The sequence below is a fragment of the Genypterus blacodes genome, unplaced genomic scaffold, assembly GCF_046128005.1.
Source record: "Genypterus blacodes isolate CSIRO-AG114 ecotype Tasmania unplaced genomic scaffold, CSIRO-AGI_Gbla_v1 ptg000020l_1, whole genome shotgun sequence".
Taxonomy (NCBI): Eukaryota; Metazoa; Chordata; class Actinopteri; order Ophidiiformes; family Ophidiidae; genus Genypterus; species Genypterus blacodes.
This window is the reverse complement of record NW_027466833.1, coordinates 1,242,593-1,263,932: the sequence shown is the minus strand read 5'-3', so window position 1 is coordinate 1,263,932 and position 21,340 is coordinate 1,242,593. Positions and strand designations below refer to the sequence as shown.

The 21,340-nt window shown below is 44.5% G+C and overlaps 1 protein-coding gene across 1 annotated transcript; it reads right to left on the bottom strand.

Moving 5' to 3' along the window:
• Nucleotides 1-2,068: 2,068 nt before the first annotated feature.
• LOC142991670 (phosphatidylcholine:ceramide cholinephosphotransferase 1-like) lies at nucleotides 2,069-21,031 on the bottom strand. The gene is made up of 6 exons (XM_076141766.1): nucleotides 20,861-21,031; nucleotides 6,748-7,637; nucleotides 6,539-6,656; nucleotides 6,078-6,231; nucleotides 4,655-4,821; nucleotides 2,069-4,561 (listed from the first exon to the last, which is right to left on the bottom strand). Exons 2-6 carry the CDS (start codon nucleotides 7,362-7,364, stop codon nucleotides 4,385-4,387), a joined length of 1,233 nt encoding a protein of 410 aa, XP_075997881.1. The 5' UTR covers nucleotides 7,365-7,637; nucleotides 20,861-21,031; the 3' UTR covers nucleotides 2,069-4,384.
• Nucleotides 21,032-21,340: the final 309 nt, after the last annotated feature.

Sequence of the window (21,340 nt, the reverse complement as noted above, 5' to 3'; positions counted from 1 at the left end):
TCGGATCAAAGGTTTCAAGCAATGAATTCAAATGAACGCAAATTGAACAAATGTTTAGGTTAAATATCGTTCACAGGCCCTCCGTTACTCAACTCGACAGCTTACTAATATTTATCTACCGGATTGTCAGACGACTCAGCATAAATTTTGATATCAGATATGGTGGGAGCAGATTTTCCACTCCAACTACAGCGGCATTATTTACTCAAACTGTTGTAAGGTCGGCCCCGACTTGTGCTGCGTTCAAGGGGTTGTTGAAAAACAGGAAATACCAACTTTAATATCATACTTATGAGTTGTAAACTTGGGATTCTTGATGCTACACAACTTACCTCGTTGTGATGTAGAACACGACCTTTTCACCATTCGGGCCGGGAGAAGATGTCGTCTACTCCTATGGACCCAGTGACTTCCTGTTCTTGCTTAATAGGCAATTCCTAAATAATGATGTAATGGCGTTACAAATAACAAAGTGATGTCATCCAACAAAGTGGTTATGATGATGTCAGCCAATAAAAAATAATGATGTCATCTAATCTAACTGAAGTACAACAATGGTGCCACACTTATACATTACATATACACATACTAAACTATACATATTCAGGACAGTATGGACCTTGTCAAACACCGTTCCTGTTCCTCCACAGTGAACTTGAGCCTGCTGTTCATTTGCATATAAGCAAACCCCTGCAGACTGCATGAGAACAACGTGTAATACCATTTACCACCACCGCAGCCATGTTGCAATAGTATTTATAATCCACTACTATACTGGGAAATATACGGGGGAAGTAGAAAATGGTCACCAACACTACCAGACTGTATGAGTCAAACTTGCACAATATGAATCATTTTCACACAGCAGTCAATGAAATAAGACTAACATGCTGCATGATCTGCTCCCTGTAAGTAAACACTTGCACAGGGCTGCACATTAAAAATAAAACATGTTTGACTTAAATGTCAGTTCATCAAAAACTTTAATAGCTGCGTTAAATTAGTTGTCATTTGTGCAAACCTGCAGCTTGATATTGATGGGATTAACCTTCTGAAGCGACCCTGCATTCTTCTGTACTCTGTGGTATCAAAGCATTTGGACGATTAAAGAAAAAAAAAAAAGTATAGCTTTGGTTTGCTTGCAGCTAAATGAAGTCATAAACTATCCTCGGAGCATCGCTGTGACATATTTAATAAAGTCAGCTGAAAGGAGACATTTTAAGAGCCTTACTCCTCCCTCTGGCTCGCTCTCTTCGCCTCGTGCAGTAGTAGTGTGTGGGAGTGGAGCAGCACAGGCCAGCTCATCCTCTCCAGGGTGCCAGCAAATTCTCCCGCGAGCAGAGGAGCCAACTGCAGATAAATATGCGTCTCTATTCATCCAAGGAATTATGAGAGCCTCTTGCTCTTTTAGCAGGCAAGTGCAGGAACAGCTGATGTAAATGAAATCCCTCAACGGCGGATTATCAACATCTGAGGTCATGGCTATTAGTTTGGTAAGAATCCACAATGATAGCTTCCCATAGTATGAAGATCTGTTTAGTTTGTCCGTGTGTAGTAAATAATAAGATGACGTGTTATTATCGAGTGTAATGAAGTGCAGGCAGGTTTAGGAAATTCATTTAGCTGCAGAGCATCGCTGCAAAACAACAAAATGTTCGCTTGCACTTTAGAGCCCACGTGTAGAATCACGTGCTGCTGTTGTGCAGTCTTCTCACACACACACAGGCCGAGTGTAAACAACTGGAGGGGATGAGAGATCAAGAGCAGAGTTAACAAGAAGTTAATGGAAGGAAATACACACACGCCATCCTCACACTCAACTTAACGTGTCCATCTGCTGGTTGTTGGTGGAACTGCCATGACATCATCTCTTGTCAGAATTGGCTGACACACTGACGACAAAGGCATGCCTCCGCCAAGGTAGAGTAGTCCCTCCAATTATGACTCCCGTCGCTTAGTTCAAAGTGGAAATTACAGCGCGACCATCAGGCCAACCGGTACCAAACTTAAATGGGTTCTTACCTGGATCTTCTCCAAGCAGGCGGGCAAACAAACGGAGGCCGAATAAAACATGTTCATATTAAAAACCTTTTATTCAAAAGCGTCCCGAGTAGCATCCTTTATCATATCTTACAAACATCTGGTACACGAACAAAAAAAAAAAAAAAAAAAAAGGGGACATGGTGGACGAGCATTTCAGAGAAACACAGATAATAAGTCGACTAGTTTACAGAAATTCAAGCTTGATTAAACCGGGAGACAAATGTTTTGAGTTCATTCCCGCCCCGGTGAACCCTCACGTCCACTTCAAGTGTGAAAGAGTGTCGCGTCTGCACAGGCTCGACATCATTTTGAAAATAAAATATGTCCTGTGCTCGTAAAGAGAAACTGTTATAATGTATAATGTATACGGTGAAATGTTGTGACAATGCTACAAGAAGAGGGGGAAGAGGCCTGTACTGTATTTCTTAAGAGCCCCATATTAAGACATTGGTGGCATAAAAATATAATATAATGAGCTCACTTTAAAAAATCCTCTCTAACCCCTCTTTAACCGTATTCATTAGAAACTCATCATATTGTTACACTGTCGTTTAATCTAAAGTTAAAGTAGATTTTCCTTCATGAAAGCTTCAACATAATAAAGTGTGAAGGGACTTTACAGTTCAGTCGTGGTTAAAGAAATCATAACACGAGTCGACGCATGCGTACAACGTGTAAGGACCATAAACAAGGACGCGTCTTCACATTCATGGAAATCAACGTTACGATTGCATACATTTGGCCCAGGATGTCGCCGGCCTATGGCGCCTGTGTGCTACTACGACAACAACAACATAGCGAGTTTGGGCATCGAACCAACGTCAAGCTGACGTACACGGGAAGTATTAATGTTACTGGCACGGACGTTCAGACGTGCTCAGAACGGTTTGTCTGAAGCTTCCCATCTCACATCTGCTCACGCGTAAACTCGACAACTGTTACTTTAAGAAAATGGCACCGATTGTGAATCAACAATGGACGTTTCCTTCTACTCCGATCGATAAAAGGTTAAAAAAAACAACAACAACAAGATGATTCAGAAGATCGAATAATCAGAGATGTAACAAGGTTTCTGATTTTTGAAGTGGGGGCTCGATGATTTTCGTCACGTCCATGTCCGGAGTGTGTGTGTGTGTGTGAGAGTGAGATTTGACATTCAGACGGTGACATTTAACAGATGGTGCTGCAGAGGGAAGAGGATCCAGATGTGTTCAACCGAGGAACAGCTGGTGAGAGACTTGACTAGTAACGGGAAATGACAACGGACGTGAAATGCATTTAACAGTCTCTTTTTTTGTTAACGATTAGGAAAGCAACGGACCGGACCAAACGGACGCCGACATCAGAATCAATAAACAAAACCGGGACGTTTTCCAACTCAGTACTTCGGAAGACCGATCTCCTGGTAAGGCTGGCGTAGATGCTCTTACATTCATGGTGACGAGGACCCCGTCGACTCTTCGTCAGAGCCAAACAAGACACGTAGAAGAAGAAGAAGAAGAAGAAGAACTCTGACTGTTTTTACAATCAAGCTAAGAAAGGCACTGGGAAAATGCTATATACCACGTTAGCTTCTTATGCTCTCAAGTCATCCATCTTGAAAAAGGTAAAAATCTAAAAATCTCTTGCTGGACATCATTTTGTTTTTGAAAAATAAAGTTGTTGACATACTTAGAAAATTGTTTTGTTTTTTTTGCACCTTTGACTCATTTTAGCAAGGAAAAGTTTTACAAAAAAAGTAATTTGCTATAAAAAAAAAAAAAAAAAAGAAAGAAAACGGAGAAGAAAATGCTTATGGTATTTTGGTTATCAAATAAGCATTCATTGACACTATTTGCACTAAAAAAAAGAAAAACATGAACATGACAACAATATCTATGTTTTTGTGCAGAGAGGAAGAAGAAAAAAAAAAACGTTATTTCTGAATCCTTACAGCCAAAAGTTGCGCTTTGAGACGTTGTGTTGAAATGATTCCTACATCTGCAAACAAAGCAGACAGATTGCATCGTGGCCCAGCGAGAAGAGGAAACCGTTTTTAAATTAGTGCTCTGTGTTCACAAACACTACCAGAAGATGGAGAGGGTGACAGAGAACTGAAAAATATATATATAGAGATATATATATATATATATATAGATATATACACGTGGAAAAAAATCATCAAAAAATACTAGGTGAGTCACAGTGCCACGCCCCTTTGTCCAGGGATGCGTCTGTTACTAGAGGTGAAAGGACAGCGCTACATTGAACCGTGCTAGCTTCCTCCGATTAAAAACAGCACTTTGGGGAGTCACAGTCCTCGCCTGTTTGTTTCTTTGTGTTTGTTTGTTTGTTTACGTGTTCACTGGCTGTCCAGCCTGTTGTACTTCACGCCCCGGTTCCATGGCAGCGTTCTCCATGAAAACGGCGGCTGATAGTTCCGCGGGACAATGCCGTTGACGTTCTCTTCAAAGTACTGGAACAGCCGGTACCACCACACCCGGCAGAACGGGTTACTCTGCGACGTCTCCTTCAGCGACTGCGACGACATGGGCCACACAGACAAAAGGGAATGGGATCAATAAATGAACCGGCGATGTTTACTATAGTAACATGCGGAACGAGCCCTCACCTGCTGATTGGCCATGGTGTGGTACCACCAGAAGAGGCGGGTGGTGATGAAGTACGCCACCACTACGTCCACAGTGTAGTGGTCGTGAGCCAAGAGGATGCAGAAGATTCCCACAGCACTCAAGGTCCAACAAATCCAGTGGTACCACCAGAACCGTTTTGGGGAATCTGGTCATGGAAAACAAACAGAGAAGAGAGCATTGATTTATTATAATATAATCAAACTAACCAAGTCTCATTGGGCCACTTCAATCATCTCAGCTCGGACCAAAAGAATCAAATCAATGTTAACACTCAAAAGCCACAACTCTCTTTCACTACGATGTGCTTCAGCGATGAAAGCTGTTCCCTTTGCCCCCCACTAGATGTCGCTGTCACATTGTTCCGGCCCTGATGAAGAAGCAGCGTGATGTTTCATGAAGCAGAGCAGGCCAAAGTTCACGCAGAGCAAAGGGTGAGTAATGCAACAATCTGTACATCCTTCCAAGATGTTCCACTCCCCGCTTTGGGATCCACCGGCTTTGTGGTGAAACATGAAACAGAACATGGGGAAAAACTAAGACTTTACTCTGTGGATCAAAGTCAGAAATGTGCTTAAGGCGCTAATGGCTGTGTCACAGAATGGTGCAACACTTCCTCTACATTTCCTGTGTGTACATTTCCCGATAGAACTCAGAGAAGTGGCGTATTGGTCCGGCTGTGCTACACTTCATGTAAGACTATGATGAAATAACGACAGCCCAAACCCTGAATCCTGAAACATAACTTGTATATTGCTTATCTGAACAGGGACGTTGCAATTTAAACATAAAACTTGGTTGAACCTAAAAGCACATTGATATTATAACAAGAACGGCGTCCGAGTCGGCTTTTGAGAGAAGCAGCGGAGGTTTAAACATTGACAGAGAATGAGATGACATCACACAAAACTATGAAAGCACAAGCACTTGTACGAACTAAGAATCGGCTCTATTCATCTTTGTTCCAAACACAGAAGCCATTATTAAATGATTACATTCCAGTGGCAGAAGGTTATGAAAGCGCCCGACTGCTTTGACTCTTCAAACTGTGACTCCAATAAAACGCCGGTAATTATAATATGAGGAAATGCAGCACCTTTCACCTTTCGAAACGCTCGGGGCTCTTCAAAGTGAAACCTTCTGCGGCTTCACAAAGCGTGCCAGATGAAATAAAATAATTCTTAAATGAAACTTGGCATTGGCAGCACTTCCCACCGCCACTGCTTATCTACAAAACCCAACCTAATGTGGCCTTTGACAGGAACCGACAACCTCTGGCCTTTTTTTAAACACACCACCTCACACGTCGGGCAACACTTGTCCGGGCTAAACAAGCACATGCTGAAGGAAACGCGAGGGAAGGAAATAGGAAACGGGAGTGGCTATAGGTACAAGGACACTTACACTCCTTGATGAAGAGATAGGTTAGTGTTAACATGACGGTGTGGCCGCTGTACAGATAGTCTCCACACATGGTGTGAGAGCCGGTGATGGACAGGCCCCCGCCGGCGATCATCTTCATGATCCTCCTTATCTGTGCTTCCCAGTTTCCAAGCAGCTGAAAAGGGACAACAAGCAGGGATTAGAACTCTTTAGATGGAGACAAACCGTCATTGCGAAAAAGGATGTGTGTTAAGTCTTTTTATGACAAGACAATTTCAAAAAGGAAATGAAACTCAACCGTGCCAACTGAAAGAAATGTTCGATAGTGAAACTTCAAGTTACGTAAGAGCAGCACACACACACGCAGAAGACATATTAGAAGAGGAATCAAAAACAAGTGGATGTTCTTCTTGAATTCTTGAATGAATAAGTGATAACGTGTGTGTGTGTGTGTGTGTGTGTGTGTGTGTGTGTGTGTGTACCTTTGGAGAGCATTTGAAGTGCATCCCTGGTACAGGTAGAGTGGTGATGTACATGGTAATACAGCGGTACAGATAGAGTGTACCCACGATGAAGAAGAAGCGTCTGCCTATGATCGACCTGGAGAGGAAGACGAGGGACACCACGTTATTAGGATGCAGGGGATTAACATTGCAACTGAGACACAATGTTGACGAGCAGGAACGCTTACCTGTACTTGAGTAGAATCCACTGGACCAACCAGAGTCCCACCAGCAGCATGCCGTTGATCTCGCAGATGGAGAAGGCCCACTCCACCCTGTCGAACAGGTCAAAGAACGTGTCGGGCAGCGGTGGCGTGTGCTCTTTGGGCGGCACCCGCTCGTGGACCATGGAAATGACCACGGTGGTGGAGACCAAACCCACCACTGCGTAGACGAACGCGATGCCAGTCTTCCCCCACTCGGAGGGGAAGGACGTGCGCGCGCCGACCTCTATCGTCGGGATGGGGATGTGCACCATCTCCTTCCTGAAGTCCTTCATCCCCAGCGAGCCGTTCCTCAGCGGCTTGCTGGTCCCGTTGGGCAGCCCGCCGGCGTGCCCGTTGGCGTGGCCGTTTTTGTGAGCTTCGATGTGGGTCTCTATCTGCAGCGTCTCCACTCGCTCCAGCAGCTGCCGCCCGCCGTCAGACGAGACCAGCGAGAGCGGCGGCATCTGGAAATCGTCCTCGGTGAGCCCGAGCAGGCGAGCGCCGTTAGTCTGTCGGAGGGCGTCGCCGTACTCCTGCATGCCCTCTTCGTTCAACCAGCGAGACACATCCTCTTCTGACCACGCCCCTACATTCTTCATGTTGGCCGGCAGGTAACGTGTGAGATCACAGGGGTCCGCAGACGAGGGAGGGAGGTCTGGAAAGAGGTTTGATCTATGGGGCAGTCACCAGTCCTCTCCAGGTGTGGCACATGGCGTTTCTCGAGAATGGGGAGACCCCTAGGGACCCCAGACTCCCCTCAAAGTGGTGGGACGGCAAAGCGAGCAGCTCGTCGGGGCAGAGGTTGAAGCGCAGTGGCCTTCGTTTGGTTTCACGATCCTCCTTTCACTGGATTTCACACACACACTCCTCCCCTGCAAAGAGAAACAAAACACAGTCATCACTACAATGACCACGTTAGCGTTTGGGTGTACTTCTGGGCCGCACGACAGGAAACACTCAGTAGGCAGTTTCCCCTGTCGCTGAACAACAGAGGAGCACGAGCCACAGGTTGCTCGGCCGCTACCAAACTAGTGTAAATCACGACTGAAAACACTTTAGCTCCATTCCACAGACGTGAAACATTAGCTGAATTATTCACGCTATTCAAAAGCTTTTATACAACAAGAACAGCAACAATGCGAGCGCTAAATGGACCAGCAGGCTTCCCCTCTCTGAACCTCTCTGCAGGGAGACCTTTCAGAGATCAGCGCCAACATCCTGTGCGGATTAGACCCTCGTCTCCACTTAGAATCTGTCAACAAACGCACCGCGATCTGCCGTGGTTGGACAGCGCGCCGGATGAGGTCTCGGTTCAGAACCCCTATTATTAGTCCGGGGTTTGTCTTGCTGTCAGCTCACCTCTAATGTGTTTACAAAGCGACGCGCGGGAGGAGAGGAACGTGAGCGGACATGCGAGCGGTGATTAATCTCCGCGTTAATGAGCGGAGCAGACAGCAGCAAGTTTCACCTTCATCAACCAACCGTGTAATTCAGGTTACTATGCCGATTCATCACCCAAGAGAAATATAAGAGAATGTATAAATGTACCTTAGTCCTGCATAGTGTTATTGTTTCTCATCCAGACTTTAGACAATAGCCAGTGGTTGACATTAAAAAGAATATAAAATCACCCACATCTGCTACATATCCTGGGTTTGTTTATAGAACACAGCAGCGGTGCTCTGCTTGTGTTTGGAGGAGTGCGAGGTACAGCTGGAGACAAACTCCGATCTACTGCAGAGATAGGAGGAAAGATGGGAGGGAGAGAGAGAGAGAGGAAGAGAGAGAGAGTCTCCAAGGAGGAACACATAAATCAGACTGAAGGTCAGTGCTGAGCAGCCCCACCCGAGTCAGGAGGGCAATCAGCCAGCGCGGCTCATCTCGGGCCAGCGGCGGCTCAACACACTCGCAGGGCAGCCGGTGGCTCGGGCAGTAAAAAGAGGCCGTCGGTACCTCGGCTCACCTCACCTCAGTGCCTCTCGGAGCCTGCGTTCATTCAGGCCAGAAGAACGTGACTGAGAGCGGGGTTCATTTAATACATACAACACCTGGCCTCAGATTTATCCCCGCTGAGGCCTTGAGTGGTTTCCCCCGGTAACCTCACGATTCTTCCTTTGAGACACAAACACGATGGAGCCCGTAAGGAAACAAACATGGCGACACACAGCACGCGTTCCTCATCGCAGCTGCATATTTGGACACAGTGTGTGAAAGCCGCAGAGGGATGCACTACTGCTTGAAGATAAAAAGACAAAGACTGCGTACTTGAATCTGTTAACAGTGAACAAATGAGACACATGAGAGATTATCAGTCACTACGTCAGCCGCGTGCCGGCGACCTTTGGGCCATGAATCAGCCGACATCTCACTGTGGAAATAATCTCACTCAAATCATCTGGCCTGTAAAATGAAAAAACAAACTAATCCTTTATTGGAACGTCTATATTTATCCTGTTTTTGGAATACAAGGATCACCTCAGAATTTCAGGATAGGTTGCTGCTAACCAACTACAGCAGAGCAGGATGGAAACATGAGGAGGACTAGGGGGGGGAACACACACTGTATACGTAGTACATGCGCATTAAATTCATTTGTAGTAACTTAAACCTGCAGGGACGCACAAATCAATTTCACGAGGTCGCCCTGTCGGGCAGCGTCTCTCCCAAGCAAAATCCTGGAAGCGCTCATGGGTTAACCAGCGTATGATGACCAGGAAACGGGCCTTTACAAGATCTGTCTGCCTGGAGCAAATCAAATGAAAGTCAGATCAAGTGTGACCTGAGCGCACACACGCATAGACACACACACACGCACGCACACGCACACGCACACACAATGTTTTGTTCTTGGCAAACCGAGGGGAAGTCTGGAAACGGTTCAGCCTTGTGATCTAGTGAAATTTGATGTGAGATCAAAGAAACATAAAAATGAGGCTCCTTGGTCCAAAAATGATTGTGCTGGAAGAGGCTCTCCATTTCACTTTATTACCTTTGGCAGCAAGACAACTGTCACATACAGCGAGAGACCGGCACAACTGCTGTAGCGTGGAGGGTTCATTTCCAACAATGCCGGCGTGTATTTACAGAGCGAGGAGGTCTATTGTTATATGTTTACTTAATGTACACACACGCTGACATCGCTGTTGTAGCTGTGGATAGTCGGCGTTGTAACGTAACCACAAGAGATGAGACACACACACACACACACACACACACACACACACACACACACACACACACACACACACACACACACACACACACACACACACACACACACACACACACACACACACACACACACACACACACACACACACACAATAAATATGATAGAGGTCTTTGAATATGAGCTTGCCATCTGCACTGGTCTTTACACTGCTCACGGTTCAAAGTTCACAATGACTAAGGCGATAAATCAACAGCAAATTGTGCTCAGAGTGATAAACAGAATGACATGGGGAGGGGGGGATTGGGGGGACATGTCATTGTCACTAGATTGCATTAGCTTGAGCTTTAACTTTGGAGAAACTTTTTCATTATGTGTCTGATTACAGCATGAACATAAATGATTGAGGCTGCACATCTAAGGTCAGCACTCATGTCAATTACACTTGAGCCATTACTGAACAAAGACCACAAACTGTATGAGGGGATGAGATTGAGGAGATTTGGAATTGTCACTAACATTCACATCTCTTGTGTTGTTAGCCTCCGTTTACTCTCCCAGCAATGCCCTGGGCCCATTTCACACACTTAAACAAACAGAGTATCCCTGTCAGAGAGCCCAGCCCCTCTGTCTGTACTGCTGGTTTACTGAATAACACTACACACTCAATTGTAATGCTCAAGGTCATCTCTCTCCCTGTTATAACAGGCATGGTCCAAGTGTGTATACTCAAGCTGTCAAACTAATCGAAAAAGAGAATAGAAAATGGTTGGATTGCTCTGAACTAAATGGCTGAGATGACTAAAACAGGGCTTAGTCATTATTAGTCACTGGAAAAAGTCACAGATCTAAAATTGTCGGTGGAAATGCATCACAGTCACATGAGGCTACCCCAACCGCCACATGCTGCAAGTCTTTCCCCTCTGGGGAGGGTGGGGGAGTGGGGGTGGGTGGGTGGGGGCTGGTTTAGCACGAGGCAACCCATCTGACATCACCATAAAGAGATCCCACCCAGGGGACAATATGTCAAGCCGACACTATCATAAACAAGCTGTCCAAAGCCCAGCTTAAGACAGTCGCCTGCCCTCCCAGCGACCCGGCGGCCAAGAATGGAACCAAATGACTCATTTAGAGGAACTTGGCGGGCCTGTCACAGACAAGGGGAGCTATTTTACGTTGGGCCGGAGAAAGTCTGAAGATTTCGGGCCGCAGTTCAAAAACAACCTGGCTCCAGGTCCTCAAACAGTGGCTTCATGCACTGGATAAAGATTGGCATCAATGGTACACGTGACTTACCCCTTGTTTCCTCGAGTACAGCCATCTCTTGAATTTAGTCCTCATGTGTGACTCACAGGGGAGGAAAGTGGTTTTGCCTATTCTCATCTGGCACCACCTCCCCTCTATACGGTTCAATTTCCGTTGCTTCCATTCCTCCGCCCATTTTAAAGAATTTTGCACACTTTCTTCCTCTGGGCCTTTATCACTACAAACCGGTGTTTCCACCCTTCAAGGTGAAATGAGTCTCCCCACCCCTCAGTTGGGGCTTGAGAGGGCTGAAATGTCCTGTTTAAAAGAATAATCCTTTGCCAAGTAGGCAGAAGAGCAGACACAGGGATGGAGGATTGTACTTCTAAGATGCGAGTACAGAGATAGAGGGTAAACACAGAGGAGGATACATAGGCTCATCAGCCTAAGGCGTATCACAGTTGGCCTTTGCTGTCAACAGCTTCACAAAGTCAACCGGACTATGTTGCGTCCTTCCCAGGGTTTTGACACAGTGTGTAAGCCTCTTAGGTAATGCTGAGTCACTGAACATTCAAGAAACCTACATGACAAGAGCTTTTCATACCAACAAGTGGCCAGGGACAGAGCCAGGATAAGGTCCAAAATATCCAAACAGTTCTTAATGTTTACGTGACCAAAGAGCTGCTGGCAAAATGGTCTGTGATCCAAGGAGGCATTCAAACCAGCTGCTCTACAAACAAGCCTGTGAGATAATGACAGCAATGTAAACCTTAACCCGAGTCCAATACAAATAGGAAGGCTCGACTGCAGAAGAATTCAAGATGCCTTTGAAAGTTTGCGAAGATCTCATCATTAAATTGAAGGGTTAGCAAATGTCGATGCAACCTGTACGGTAATGTAGCCTAGGCTATAGTGATGCACACGGGTCATTTCAAATCCAGAAGTTGTTTATAATCGTTTAACAGAGGCGGCATGATAAGTAACTGATAAACACCAAAGACGTTATTGAGTTTTCACAAGTTTCTACTGTGCATTTCAACCTTTTTGTAAACAAAGTAGAAGATTTGGCCATGGCTGTCTCTGGTATGCTGCGATTGCTGTTTGAGTGCAATCTGCTTACAGGAGCTTTAAATTCATAACAAGGTTTGCTTGTTCTCCAAACGAGTAATAAAAAAAATAACTGGTCTTATACCTTGGTTTGACAGAGAATCCACACATTTGACTGGCTCGTATTGCATTTCACCTGGGTGGATTAATGTGGTAATTTCAGACATAATGCTCTCTTGAGCCAAATCTTTGAAAAATTAGAACAAAGTATGTTGCGTAACCCGCAAACAATTCCAGGCAAATAAAAGCTAAACAAAGATGAAATCTCCCCCTACAAAAAACCCTTTCAAGGAACGCTTTGTTTGTCTTTGTCCCTGTGGCCTCTGGGTGTTGTCCTTTTCCTTGTATACGGCTCTAGAGATCTCTTTACAGAATATTTATCTTGAGATCCAAAACAACAATGAGCGAATAACACATTCTCACCTGCGTTTAATTTACACGTGACATACAACACAATATCACACAGGTTAATAATCCGAAGGCAAATGTTAACCAAACTGCTTCCTTTCAGTTAAGGAAGCAGTTTTTAAGGAACACACTGTAAATAAAAATTTACAGTGTGTTGAACTGCTGTGGTTGTCCCTGCAGCTTTGTGTATTTATGATGAGAATGACTTATCGTGGTTAACCCGAACTTCCTGAAGCAGTGTTCTGTTCTTGTTTCCTTTGAGAGTAGTAGCCCCTCACTCAACGGTTCCAATTCACTCACTCACCACAAGCACCTGTGGTTGCCTCCACACAGCATTAAACAGGCCATCTTTGTTTAAACTATTTGAGTAAGACAGGCTGAATGACTGAAAAGGTACTTGGCTCCGGTGAAGGATACAATGTTTGGAATGTGCAGCATTTTCCAGATTAAATTCCTAAAAGCACAGAGTGTAAATGAGTGTTTGGAGTCACCCCTTGTTTACAGTCCAACGCTACCCAAGGAATGTTAACTTAAGATGCAGACCTGTCAGTATCAGTCAATGTAAAAGAATACACAGATGACAACACTGGGACACTTTACATTAATATGTTTCAAGATTTAACACTAAGCTTTATTGGTTTCCTTTTAATTCTATACATAGTTGTTTGTATTTTCGTTTGTAAACGTGCTTTGACAGTGCTTTTGTCTGGTAAATCACTTCGGAACTGTAGAGGAGTATTCCATTTAATAGAGGGCGGATAAAGGAAGAGTCAAAGTTCCCAGGTTTTATGAAGCACTTTACGAACCAAGTTTCTGAAAGGTGCTACGTTAATAAAGTTAGTTTACTGAAGTCATAATTCTTGGCGCACAAGTTAGGCACATCATTTTATACCTAATTGTCAGTACAGCTGTTAAGAGCTTTTCATACCAACAAGTGGACAGTGACAAGAGTCAGGATAAGGACCAAATCACAAAGAGTTAACTTAATGTTTACATGCTGCTGGCAAAATGGTCTGTGATCATTCAAACAAGCTACTCTACAAACAAGCCTGAGGTAATGACAATGTGAACCCAACCTCATGGACCTCACGTCATAATTGTTGGTGCTCACCGAGTTAAGCTTATCATTTTATACCTAATTGTCAGTACAGCTGTGTTGACAGTTCTAACAAAGTTGTTTTCGTCAGTGTTAAAGTGCTGCTGCTTGCTTCTTGTAAAAAAAAAAAAATTCTTTACTAAAAGCGAGCAATAAAATAAATCATTTACATTAAGATACTGACTGAAAACAAATGAAGTGTAGCTGTAGCACATGAACTATGACGGTTGATACGATGGTGGATTCAGGAAAACAGCATCAGGCCTTGGAGCCTACTATATAATCAAATCAATATTGAAACCTACACAGATGGGTCTGAAAGTACAACATACCTTTACTGTAATTCATAAGAGAATCAATAAAAGTTGGACTAGCTGTAAACCTGGCACACTACCTCCAGGTTTCGTTCCCTGATGTGACAAATCACGTGTTTGACGGCTTCCAACACTATCTGTGTGTGTCTATACTATAGTGCATAGATTAGACACTAAACACATGACAACCTATATGTCAACCTATCAACGCAGCCATGTGCACACACCAGTACACACAGTTCCTGGAAGAGAAAGACACAGCAAACCTTCCTGTGATGGCAGATATGTAAAGCAATAAGAGATACAAAAGCCACCTTCGCATACAAAGAATGTCAACACCAGCCTTCAGATAAAGAGCTTGTAGAATAGATGAGCCATTAACTGGGTGAAGTCTTAACACCTTCACACAAGCCTCTCCGGGCCAAGACAAATAAAGGACAAAGAAACTGTTTATTTATTTATTTACCCCTCCAGTGTTCCTGTTCAAATAATAGCTTTATAAATAGTAAACAGTCTTAGAAACAAAAGCAAAGTTGTTCTACTACAGCTGTTTGGAAACATACATAACACCCTCCAATTACTGGCTTCTTCAAAGGAATATTACAAGTTAATTTCAGATGCCAAATTGAATACCGTATGATTACTCTTATTTTCCCAGTGGGCAGTCACTTTAAACGGTTGCTAGGCAGTGTGAGTTACTGCATGGCTGACTCTGTTAGTTTTCTTTCCATTATGTTATTACGTTTACAATCTAATGAAAAACTAGCCGACACAGACAAAGCTTTCCTCAATTAGCCTAACTTGCTTCATTCAGGAGTTGTAAAGTCACTTTTTAACTAGAAGGGCAGTCATTAGATTGCATACCCCCGATCCTTATCCAGTCTGCCAGATGTGCCTCGTGTAGATGAGTATCTGGGAGATCTCTGTGGGGTTTGTTTGCCTTTTTTGTTCAGATGTTTTCACTGGTTTTTGAAATGCGGCCAAAATAAACGACCCCAACGAGATTTGGATCTACATCATCAATAAAATTCGATGGGCTTGCCGTGGCTCATGCTAAACCTGAAAAACCGCTAGAATACAGACCTAAACAGATGAAATCAAAACTTACTTTGTAGAGGCAACAAACACAATTTCCATGGAAAACCTATTTGAAAAAATACCGGAAAAATTAATGATTTCCTAGCCTTTCTAGTTTTAAATGTTAACCGAATAACCAAGTGCTTATAAACCACAATGTCTTCAGTCAGTGTACAGCATATGAAGGAGAACTTTTAGTTGTGTTGTGCCCCCGACACAAACTCTCTTTTCAACTTTCGATACCCCTGCATGGCTGGTTGCGTCACCAGGAAAGGGCCCGCAGGACTTTTATTTTCATTCATACACCGCCTCCCCTACTGTCAGAGCAACACGTCTCAACTCTGCATTTGCCCACTAAACAGATTCTATTCTAATTCAGAGAATGCACACACGCACCGTCTCTTTTTCTGTCTTCTTTGCTTTTCTCCTAAGTCACTGAGTAAACTACAGCCGGTGTCAACTCCTCCCTCCAATAATTGTGAGCCTCTATTCTGCTGCCATGAAGATAAAAAAGACGAAGTTGTTAAGGACTATATGGCAAACAGTGTTCTAAGAGACGTCTCCAAACAATCTGAATTATTTGATAAATCAGGAGGTGACAAATAATATAATATCGAACAAACCTGGTCCAAGAACACGCTGCATCACGCAGACTTAGCAACAAGGTCATAGAAAAACTGTACAACAGTCCTAAGAGTCTTGCGAGAACTGACAGGGCAAGAAGTTGATAAAGGCCAACGGCAAAGGAGACACACCAGAACGCATCGACGACTCTGGCGGTAATGTCTGGAGGACAGAGATGAGCGGCACAACAACCGCTGTGCCATTAGGCGCTCTCTGCTAATGAGAGAACCACCTGTGGCTTCATGAGTCACTGATTAACGTGTCAGGCTGTCGCAGACCCAAAGGACCGAACACGCCACACCCTTCATCTCCCCTGTTTGACTGTTTGTGCGCAGCAGACGAGTCGGAAATTACATCGAGGATATTGCACTGCGGAACTTGTTGTGAGCAGGGAGTAATTAGCCTGCAGCACCTTTTGCATATCAACTACACAAAGTGGAAAACAGAACGAAAACAGGTTACATGTTTGCAGTTATTGGATGTGTTGGTGTAAGCGTGTAAACTCTGACAGATATGATCCTTTAAATAAGTCTACGGCGCCACTGATAGTTCATTAATGTGTGAACTCACAAAACCAATATATTCAGTTATGTGCTGAGATAAGAGACTTTGATAACATGGGGACTTTCTATTGGCCTATTTGAAGGTGGTAAACTCTGGTAAAGGGATTCTGGAGATAGATGTGTTTTGTTCAGCAAAGAGTCTTAACAGTAAACTTTTGCCACATGAAACTCTTCACTTGATTAATGACAAAGACTAATTGATTATCAATACAATATCATATAAGCTGCAGTCTAGACATGTAAGCGCCGACAGTGTCTGCATCCACTCCACTAGCCGCTGACGTACTGAGCTCCCCACCACGTGCTTCAGCCATACTTTCAGCTCACTCAACAACAACATGAGACACAAACAAATACGCAAAACCACAGGCATGGCAAACTTCAGAAGCACTGCACAACCCCCACACAGCACAACCAAACATGTGTCGCGCCACATTGGGATTCGGCTTCAGCAAGAGAGGGGGGGCTGGGCAAAGTCTAAGGAAAACACTGCATAGGGTCTTCATATGAGCGCAGACGTGCCACCCACCTTTAATAAAGACCATGTGGCAAGGCACTGTAGGAAATTCAGCTATGCATTCTTAAACCAGGGGAGAAAATTCCTCCACAATCAGTCCATGGTTCAGGTTTCTGTGCTATCAGTTATTTTCCTAACTTTGTGCTGCACTGCCGAATGCAGTCATTTCTGCTGCCACCATGTCATTTCCACCTTGTCTGCGCTATTGGATTCTTTTACGAGTTTAAAAATCAGGCAGAGCCAAGGTGACACTGTGACTGCAGAGACGTAACACGCGTCGTCTTGTGCCGTCATTAGGCTCATTTCCATGTGAAACTCTGCGCAACTGCCATAATTGAAGCTGAATTTGGCAACACCATGCACACGTGTAAATGAATCCAAGTAGGTCCACAGTTGTTTCAAACCCTTACAGAAGGAGATTCAGATGTTCTCAATATAATTTTGGGAACAACCCAACATATTTCACGAAGTTGTGGAGCCAGCAGGTTGATGATAAGGCAGTAACCAACTTTCACTACACTGTAATGTTGCTTTCTTCACTATCAGAGTTGTAGTCAGCAAACCAGACCCTGGACACCCACTTTGAATACAGCATCATGTAGCAATTTGCATTAAAAATAGCACAAATCTACTAGGGCCAGACCTAATTGGCCTAAAACCCAGCCAATATCTGTCCAATATTGACTTATCAGACATCAACAGACATGTTTGAAGACTTGATGTTGAGTTTTTATGGATGATTCAAACGTGCTACTATTTGTGTGGAACTACATTTCCGGTCAAGATTACAGTGGCTTTGCTGTTATCTTATTGTTCAACTGACAGGCAACAGGCCTCATTACACATCACATTCCTCAATCTGTGTATTTCTTTCTCTGTCCGCCAGCATAAAAACTCTGTACTGGTCCGTCTCTATGTCATACCGGTGAACGCTAAAAAAAGGTTTCCGATTTAATGGACATATAGCCTTGTGAGAAGCACTAATGGAATGCAGAGGGAAGTGAGAGTCACCTGAAACAAGTCAGGACAGGGAGGTGTAAGCAGGCTGGACGAGACAATGGGAAAGAAAGAGTAGACAAGATTGTTTGTAAAGTCTGAAATTCTGAAATTCCTTACCCAATACTACCACACCCACGAGCACTTCGATATTCGTCACCCTCTGTTGGTCATAAACCTCCTCTGCATAATCTAGTCTAGGGTACAACCTTAAACACACATCATTACTTGTGTAACTGTGCCAAATTCATTTCAAGTCTGTGTGTCATTCATCATTCATTCAAACCTACAGCCATGTAAGAAGATCGTGGGCTACAACGAGGCTCTCCTGTTTGAGTAAGATCTTATCTGAATTATTTTCTCAACTACACAAAGTAGGCTGCATCAAAGGGCCACTAGCCTAGATTTCCAAAAGGCAGTTGTAGGCCACGGAAAAAACTAGGGCATCATGTGATCGGCGGTGCAACACCCACATGTTTCTAATTATGGGCAACAACACTGAGGCAGTTACACGTTTGTTTCTCTAAAGACAGACCCCTGATCGATAGATAGCCGTTGGCAGGCAGTGACTCTCTGACATTAACGGTAGAGTAAAAATAAAAGTGATCAGGTAATAGCATTAAACCCAGGCTGTGGTTAGACTAGAGAGACGCTGGAAAATCACAGGTTTTCAGAGTTACGAGTCTTCCTGTTAGCTTTCTAAAGCTGTTGAAGAATGAATAAAGGAACATATCAAACTATTCACATATGCACTATACTCCAGCAGATTCCTGGATGGTCTCCAAGTATATTCGGCAGACTGCACAACATGTCACAGCACATTTTGCTGCCACGGTAACAGTAATAACAGTGATGCATTACTCAGGTACTAACCGTGTGAATATTTAAACTGTCCAGCCTGCTACACTACAGCCAAAGAACTTCTGGGAATACTGCATCCATTGATTCCTATTGGTTTGTCCAGGTCCTAACCACGTTTAAACATGCAAATTTGTGGTTGAAGTCTAGAAGACCACTGCCTGTTTTGTTTAGCTCTCAAAGTAGTGCTGTTGGTAGTGTGGATGGTAACACATAATGGAAGAGGGGACATGGAAATGTCTTTCCTGGGCAAAAGGAAGTTGATGACCCGAGCCATTGTGGGTCAAGGAGTTTGGTTTAGCAGCAGGGACAGTTTTGCTCGTCCGAGTCACAGAAATGTCATTGTTTCCACAGAAATACAGAAAACACTGACTTTCCTTGTCAGACATGTCAGTCCGCTTGTTCATAGTAGGACATGCTTTGCTTTGGCAATGAGGCTCGATGTGCAACTGGATTGAATTTGCTGACAACAATAAACCTCATTGACTCACATTAACACCCCCCCCACACCTCGACACTCAACACAGACACAAGTGCATCTATGTCTGTGCAAAGCTGCTTCCTCGCCACCGACAGACCTCTCCCTGTCCGCTCATCTATCGCACCATCTACAACACCACTAATCACTTCATCAGTTATTCATCGCTTTATTATTTATCCATATGCAGATGACCATTTTCGTGTCACTGTAATTCTTAAGAGGTTCTCTGCTGTTCGTCAGACTAAATAAGCAATCTGAAGATGAAGTCACAGAGGAGCTCTGGGATTTGTCAGGAGCTTTCGGCGATTCAATACAGACAATAATCGCTGGTTTCGCCTCAATATCTGTCGGTCTTCAGGCAAGTGGTAATGTGTCCTTAGTGTGGATCTATTTTTAGCACCTCAGCACAGCACAGCCTTGTCTTTTTTACAAACACATACATCTCCTCTAAGACATCCATCCGCGTTGGAGTTTGTCCCCTCTTCCCCCCTAAAGTGGGACGCGTTTGTTAATCTGAACAGAAGACACAATTCACTAAATGTGAAAACAACAACATAAACGAGGCTTTGTGGTTGTGGAGAGATTTGCAATGTGAGGGGAAATTGATCCAAATGACACTACACAAATGTCAGTGGGTGTCAACGGAGGCGAGGGCCACTCCTGTATGTTTTTAAGGGATGAATACAATACAAACATGTGGGAGAAGCCATAACTGCCTTGACACAGCTGTTCTCTCATGCCAAACAGTGGCTACATGACTCTCTATGGGCGACCACTTCATTGTAGAATTCACGAATCTACCATTCAAATCAGCTCGCCCTCTCTGCCTTGGCCTCGGAGGAACGGAATAAGCAAAACAGATACAAATGTCCACGCGTGGTTCAGTTACATGGCTCCGCTACTCCTCCAGGTGAGCGTGTGTGTGTGCAGGAGAAAGAGGAACATGGCTCTGATATCTGTCAGCTCTCTGTGATTCACTCCCACCTGTGAGATACATAGCGCTACATCCAGACGACATGCAGCTGCACACGGGTAGCTTAAGGTGCAAAAGCGCTGATTTATTCACACCGAGGCCTGGAAAAAAAGGTGATGTATGGTGTAGCTTATTGGTGTAGCTTAAGAGCTTATAGCGCCTAAAAATAGATGAGCAAGCTGGCGTCTGCAGCGGATTGCGGGCTAACTAGCACGCAAGCTAACAGAAGGATATGGTGTCATAGTGACATATAGGCTCTAAATGGTGAATTAATGTGGACAACAGCGCTATAAAATAAATATTTGAATGATAAATGTGCAATAATCTACACGCTGCGGGGCTGAGCAGCTCCGCTACCTGCTGGCCTGGATGGAGATGAATGATACATGAACGCGTTCTTTCGCTACAAGCACAATATGTCAAAATGTTACCAGTGAGCAGATTCATCATAAGTTGGCTACGTTACAGTAGCGACAGAGGTAAGTGAGAGTGAGAGACAGAGTAACGCAGCTGCTCCGCCATGTAGCGGAGTTTGACAACACGCTAACTAACAGTTACATTCCCACTACTCCGCTCCGGTGCTCTTAGCCCGCACAGGCTGGAAGGAGCCGCCGCTACCTGCGCTCCGCTCCCCCGGACTACAGCGTGGGCTGTGTCGCGTCTTTACCTTAGTAGCGTCGGAATGCCCGGGCGCTTTTTCCTCCGAGTCCGAAGTGCTGAAGTGTCCGCCGAGACGAGACGCGGGTCCGGGGCATGAATCCCTGCGTGGAGTCCGGCTGTGTTTCCGTGGGAAGGCGGTGTGAGTGTGTCAGTTGGAGGAGCGGGGAGTTCCCCTGCACGTCGTCACACGCGCTGCTTTCACGGACATGCGGAAATGTGGTATTTGTGAGACCCCCCCGCACGCGCCAGAGCTATAAAAGGACTCTAGGTGGCGCTGTTTCCAAAATGGCAACGACACAAATTGTTGTTTTGTGCTTCTTGTCCAAGCGGTGGAGGCCAATTTCCTCTATTTGGAAAAAACATTGAAATAAAACAATCCACTGCCAACCGGTTTTCTATTGTAGTTTTTACCGAGCTTTTTACAGCCAATATGGGTCTCATATCAGGTCGTGCTCTCAAGTGGACCAAACCTTCACCCTTTGATTTT

Excerpts from the sequence above, each read along its gene's own strand:
- LOC142991670 (XM_076141766.1), bottom strand. The coding sequence starts at position 7,364 with ATGAAGAATGTAGGGGCGTGGTCAGAAGAGGATGTGTCTCGCTGGTTG. Across the intron at positions 6,232-6,538 it reads ACTTCAAATGCTCTCCAAAG|CTGCTTGGAAACTGGGAAGC; the intron begins GTACACACACAC and ends GTCCCTTTTCAG. Across the intron at positions 4,562-4,654 it reads ACACCATGGCCAATCAGCAG|TCGCTGAAGGAGACGTCGCA; the intron begins GTGAGGGCTCGT and ends ATGTCGTCGCAG.